The 6858-nt window shown below is 33.2% G+C and overlaps 1 protein-coding gene across 1 annotated transcript in view; it reads left to right on the top strand.

The window, feature by feature from the left end:
• hspb1 (heat shock protein, alpha-crystallin-related, 1) overlaps positions 1-5483 on the top strand; it is a 5745-nt gene extending 262 nt beyond the window's left edge. Inside the window, exons 1-3 of the mRNA XM_082171307.1 lie at positions 1-181; positions 3858-3921; positions 4770-5483. The exon at positions 1-181 is cut by the window's left edge and continues 262 nt beyond it. Of these exons, the coding sequence (XP_082027433.1) occupies positions 1-181; positions 3858-3921; positions 4770-4938 (414 nt within the window). The 3' untranslated portion in view covers positions 4939-5483. The remainder of the gene's footprint in view (positions 182-3857; positions 3922-4769) is intronic.
• The last annotated feature ends 1375 nt before the right edge of the window (positions 5484-6858 follow it).

Below are 6858 nucleotides of genomic sequence, written 5' to 3'. Positions count from 1 at the left end.
ATGTCTCCTCCCGCTGGGATGGTTCCTCCGAACTACGGGAGGGCCTTTTCCCGACAGCTGAGCTCGGGAATGTCCGAGATAAAGCAGACTGGGGACGCCTGGAAGATCAGCCTGGATGTCAATCACTTCGCCCCCGAGGAGCTGACGGTGAAGACCAAAGATGGAGTGGTGGAGATCAGCGGTGAGCACTTAGTTACTGTAGTGTTACTTTGCTTTGAGGAAGAAAATTACACTTGATTTGTGTAGTTGTTTTAAAAAGGGAAAAGTCGTGGAAGTCCATTTCTGCCACACAAGAAAAAAATCATGCTTTGGTGAATCATAATTATGAATTTTGACTCATCATTTTTAATGTTGATTTTATTTATTATGACTTAGTATCTCATAATTTCAACTTTTTAATCTCATAATTAACACTTAGTATCTCATCATTTTTTTTTACCTTTTATGTCATAATTATACATTTATATCAATAATTGATTTTTAATTTCTTGAACATTTTCTTCAATTATGACTTTTATGTCATAATTGACTTATCTAATAATTATGACTTACTATCTCATAATTTTGACTTATTGTGTCATAATTATGGCTTTTTGTCTCATAATTATGACTTAGTATCTCATAATTTCAACTTATTGTGTCATACTTGTTTTATCTCATAATTAGGACTTAGTATCTCATAATTTCAACTTATTGTGTCATACTTGTTTTTATCTCATAATTAGGACTTAATATCTCATAATTTCAACTAATTGAGTCATTATAGTCATAAGAAGAACAGCTCAGTTTGTTCTGTCTGAAATGCTCCAGCCATAGATGTAGTGCTGATGAAGACCGACAGTATTGTGTTTGTTTGTGAACCGACTTCATCATACATCCACTAAAAATCACCAAAACACCAGCAGATTCAAACATAATGAATTTAACTTAGTGAAGAGAATAGTTCTTCTTGATATAATGAGTGACATTCTGACATTTTGTGTCCATACACCAGCCGATTCAAGCACAATGAGAACTTAGTGAAGACAACAGACTTTAATAGCTTAAATAGCTTATATACCTTTAATAGCTTAAATAGAACTTAAAAGCTACAATAAAAGTTAATATTTTGCTTTGAGTAAGGAAATTATACTTGATTTGTGTAGTTGTTTTGAAAAGGGAAAAGTCCAGGAAGTATAGAAGCCCATTTCTGCCACACAAGAAAATATTATATCATAATTGTCTTAGTAATTCATAATTTAGACTTTTAGTTATAATAATGCATTTTTTATTCACAATAGATTTTTTTTTTTATCTCATAATTATGACTTAATACCTCATTATTTGAACTTGGTCACAGTTATGACATTTTATGTCATAGTTATGCATTTGTATCCATAATAGATTTTTTCTTCTCGTAATTGACTTTTTATGTCATGATTGACTTATCTCATAATTATGACTTAGTATCTCATGCATTTGTATAATTGATTTTTTTCTCGTAATAATGACTTTATTTCTTATAATTTAAACTTTTTGTCACAATTATGACTTTTATGTCATAATTGATTTATCTCATAGTTATGACTTAGTATCTCATAATTTCAATTTATTGTGTCAATTATGGCTTATATCTCACAATTATGGCTTATATCTCAAAATTAGTATCTCATGAAGTCAACTTATTGAGATATAATTACGGCTTTGTATCTTATAATTATGACTTAGTATCTCATAATTTCAATAATTATTTATTATAAATGAATAAAAAAATTAATAAATTCAATTTTAATTTTTTTCCACAATTATGACTTTTTAAGTCATAATTGATTTTTTACCTTATATTTTTGACTTACTGTGTCATAATTATGGCTTTTAATCTCAAAATTGTGTCTTAATATCATAATTTTGACCTATTGTATAATAATTATGGCTTTTTATCTCAAATTTATTTTATTTTTTTCTAAAGTGGTATAAATGGTCTTCCATAAGGAAGAGAGGTGGTCGAGTGTGAAGTAAAGGACGGCTGCTGAATAACAGATGTTGCTGGGAGAGTTGTATCTTCTGTAGGGCGGGAGCTGATAAATGAGGCCAGCAAAATTCCTGAGATATTACACAGCCAGAGCACAGAGCGGTTAAACGGCAGGATAATGTGTGTTAACTGACGTGTGCACGTGTCACAGCTCATCACGAGACTTTGTGTCATTTAACATTTTGTATGCAAGATCTTTGTTTAGTATGGAAAAGAAATGCATCAGATTTCAGAAGTAAAATGGCTGGTGAATAGGGAGCATTTCATGTGGATCTAGTGAAGTAATACACACTGGACTCTTTAAAGGGGTGGTTGATTATGATTTCACTTTTCTAACTCTAGTTAGTGTGTAATGTTGCTGTTTGAGCATAACCAACATCTGCAAAGTTACAACACTCAAAGTTCAAAGCAAAGGGAGATACTTGCAAACTGTTGAAGCTCCGCCCCCTGTGCCGGGAGCAGCAGCTCATTTGCATTTAAAGGGACACACACAAAACGGCGTGTTTTTGCTCACCCTCAAAAAGTGACAATTTTAACATGCTATATAAAAATATCTGTGGGGTATTTTGAGCTAAAACTTCACATACACACTCTGGGGACATCAGAGACTTATTTCACATCTGGTGAAAAGGGCATTATACCACCCCTTTAAATGACTCTCATATCACATCCATCTCTGTGTTGGTCTCTATCAGATGATGAGGGTCCTCTGAGGTTTCAGACATGTACACAAACACAGCCGGTGCTGGGTTACAGAGCTGTGAGGAACACTGAGAGGACAGCGAGGTCAAATGAACCATGTTGTGTTGCACACGTGATTTAGAACAGAGGAAACATGAGCGTGAAGCTCAGCCAATGTGCGGTTAAACACTCTTTACTGTCACAAAGAAGTGTGTGATGTGTCTGTGACATTAATTCACATCAATGTGAACGGTGATTGATAATGCATAACAATCCTAAGGTGTTGCTAATGAGATCTTGGCAACACTTTACAATACGGTTCATTAGTTAACATTAACTTCAACATTTACTATTAAAATCAAATGTTGTATTTGTTAGCATTAGTTAATGCACTGTGAACTAACATGAAAAAACAATGAAGAGCTGGATTTGTATTAACAAACATTAACAAAGATTAATAAATACTGTGACAAATGTTTTGTTCATTGTTAGTTCATACTTTACCTAATGTTATCTAACGAAACCGGTTACACTTTATTTTAAGGTGTCATTGTTACTGTGTAATTATTTACATTTACATTTATGCATTTGGCAGACGCTTTTATCCAAAGCGACTTACATTGCGTTATCCTATACATTTATACATAGGTATGTGCAATCTCCTGGGATCGAACCCACAACCTTGCGTTGTTAACGCAATGCTCTTACCACTGAGCTACAGGAAAGCCTTAAATTATATATTTAAGTACTGAGTAATATTAAGCAACTACATGTACTTACTATAGGGTTAGGGTAGGATTAGGGTTTGGTTGAGGGTTAGTTGCATGTAATTATGCATAATTTGCTGTTATTACTATGGTAATACATGTAAAATATATAACAAGGACACTGTAAAATAAAGTGCTACCATTAAACCTTATTGTAAAGTGTTACCAAGATCTTATAAATAAGTGGTTTCATATAAAAATAGAGATAAATACAGAGTGGATAGCACATCATTTGATCAAATGAGATTTTAATGAGAAATATTGTTGCAGATGTTGGTATTTTTAGATCTTGTCATTTTGAGTTCAGTCTCCATTTGCTCTCCTTTTAATGTGAGAGAAATAATCTCACTTGTGTGTCTTCTTCTCTATGTGTCCGTTCACATCTGATCTACATGCAGGCAAACATGAGGAGAGGAAGGATGAGCACGGCTTTGTGTCCAGATGTTTCACCAGGAAATACACGTAAGTGAGATGCTGATGAAGCACACTTGATCATTTAGACTTTTTGTTATAATTACGCATGTTTTATTCATAAATAATTTTTGACTTAATATCTCATTATTTCAACTTAGTCACAGTTATGACATTTTTATGTTATAATTTACTTATCTCATATTTATGATTTATTATCTCATAATTTCGACTTATTGTGTCATAATGATGACTTAGTATCTCATATTGACGTTTTATGTCATTTATGCGGTTGTATAATTGATTTTTTATCTCGTAATTATGACTTAATTTCTTATAATTTTAACTTTTGTCACAATTAAGACTTTGTCTTAATTGACTTATCTCACAATTATGACTTAGTATCTAATAATTTTGACTTACTGTGTCATAATTATGGCTTTTGTTTTATCTCATAATTATGACTTAGAATTGACGCCTTATGTCATTTATGCATTTGTATAATTGATTTTTTATCTCATAATTATGACTTAATTTCTTATCATAATTTTTTTGTCAAAATTATGATTTTTATGTCAGAATTGATTTATCTCACAATTATGACTCAGTATCTAATAATTTTAGCTTATTGTGTAATAATTATGGCTTATTATCTCAAAATTATGAATTAGTATTTCATTTAACTTATTGTGATATAATTATGGCTTTGTATCTCAAAATTATGAATTAGTATTTCATAATTTGCTGATGCTGATGAAGCACACTTGATCCAGGGTGAGACCAACAGCTTTTGACAATGATTCATGCATCACATTGTATAATCCTTCACATCATCATCATCATCATTATGACACTGTTTTGAGAGGTAGGTGTGGTGATACGAGTGTGTTGTGTTGCAGTCTGCCCCCTGGTGTGGACTCTGAGAAGATCATCTCCAGTCTGTCTCCTGAGGGCGTCCTGTCCATCGAAGCTCCTCTGCCCAAACCTGCAATCCAGGGCTCAGAAATCAACATCCCTGTGAATACCGGCAGCAGCGCAGCGGCCGTCAGCACGACGAAGAAACCCTGAGCGCTGCAGCAAACACACACACACACACACTGTCTGGTTCGTTATCTTTGTGGAGACTCTCCATAGACGTAATGGTTTTTATACTGTCCAAACTGTATATTCTGCCCACTTACACTACCCCTACCCCTAAACCTACCCATCACACACACACACACACACACACACACACACACTAACCCGACCCCTAAACTTACCCATCACACACAACAAAAAAACTCATTCTGTATGACTTACAAGCTTCACACACACACACACACACACACACACACACAGACACTGCATTCTCATCTCATTTTTTTATGTTTTTGTTTTTCATCTATGTGATTCTTTCTTCTCCTCCTCTCTTCTACTTGTAGTAAATCACAGTGTGCACGGCAATCTCTCGAAAACATGCCCATATTTCACCCCCAAATCAAAAGAAAGAATACTTTTTTTTTTTGGACAAAATAAGCCTATAATATGTTTTCATGACAATTAACAATTTTACCCCAAATTCTTATTGTAATGAAAAATATTGAATAATAAACACTGAAAAATATTTATTATTTACATTTACACTAGTATTTGTTGCAGTGAATTTAATCATATGCATTTTAAATATATATATTGTCAAGAGGAACCTATTTTTTTGCACTACAATAATGTGTGAATTTAAAATAATGTCACTATTCAAATGGCCCTAAAATATGATTGTTCTTTTTGCAATTTTTTTTTTTTTTTTTTTTTTTTTTAGATGAATTATGGACATTTCTTCAGGAGCTTCACATAAATGCTGGTTTTGCTACATTTTTATCACATTTTCTGAACCACTAGTAAACATACACAGTCAGGCACAATAAAAATAATGTTTGTTTTCATAATCGTATTCATTGTTTTCGTCTGCTTCTGTCACCTGGTCCATGTTAGCTATTAGTTAACCAGTAGTCAAATACTGCAGCGGTTTAGCGATAGACTACTGTTGTGGGTATTAAAACCAATCTGACTCCATATTAAACTTCAATTACTGATGCCTTTGGGTTTCTGAGGCATTAGCCTACTACATAATGTTCTACAATATAGGCTTTCCCATCATGAGAGCTCTATTCTAATGGTAGAATTGGGAAAACGCAACTTCAAGGCAAGGCAAATGATTATCTGGCATTTGTCTGTTATCTCATTATGATCGAGACCACACAATCATTTATAAAAGCAATAAGCCTCGCGAAGCCGTGATTTACAGTGGATTTACAACAGCTAAGGGGCGTTGTTAGACGCGGAGCGCAGTGCCTAAAACCCCCTTAGCTGTTCAAAATTCATATATATGAATACCGACTGGACATATATATGACAGAAGTGAGATGCTTGTTCATTACTGTCTCTCTCACACTAAAGGAAACAATTTTGCAGAATATTTCATGAATCAAACATAAGATCAGTACGGTTATTGACTGTAACTGTAAGAGGTGCCTTAAAATAACAGAGAAGAGATAAAAACGGGTAGAAACCACTTAAATAAGTAATAGAAATTGTTTGAAATGTTTTATGCATAATGTATTTCATAGTGTAGTCATGCATGTAAGCTTCATCTACTGAAATAGCATCTTTATGCATGTTTCATGATCACCGCACACAGTTTACATCAGTAGAAAAATATTTCAAAACTATCATGCAGTTCTGTGGTAAACAAACTACATTATTATTATTTATTTATTTTAATTATTTTTTTAACCCTGTACAGTGATTTAGGAAATGGCCGTGTAGTAGCCTATGATTATAGAAATGATGAACTGTAATGATTCAAAGGGTTTGTCTTATAGTGAAGAGAATCTTATCCAGCCTAAATAAGTATGCACAATGTTTGTGTATCTATGTGAATATTAGGCTCTAGTCTAGATTCATTTAAGTTTATGTTAAAATGCACAATCACAAACTACCTTGTAA

This window comes from Leuciscus leuciscus, assembly GCF_965113295.1.
Source record: "Leuciscus leuciscus genome assembly, chromosome: 5".
NCBI lineage: Eukaryota > Metazoa > Chordata > Actinopteri > Cypriniformes > Leuciscidae > Leuciscus > Leuciscus leuciscus.
The sequence above is the reverse complement of the archived record's forward strand: the minus strand, read 5'-3'. Positions and strand labels throughout refer to the sequence as shown.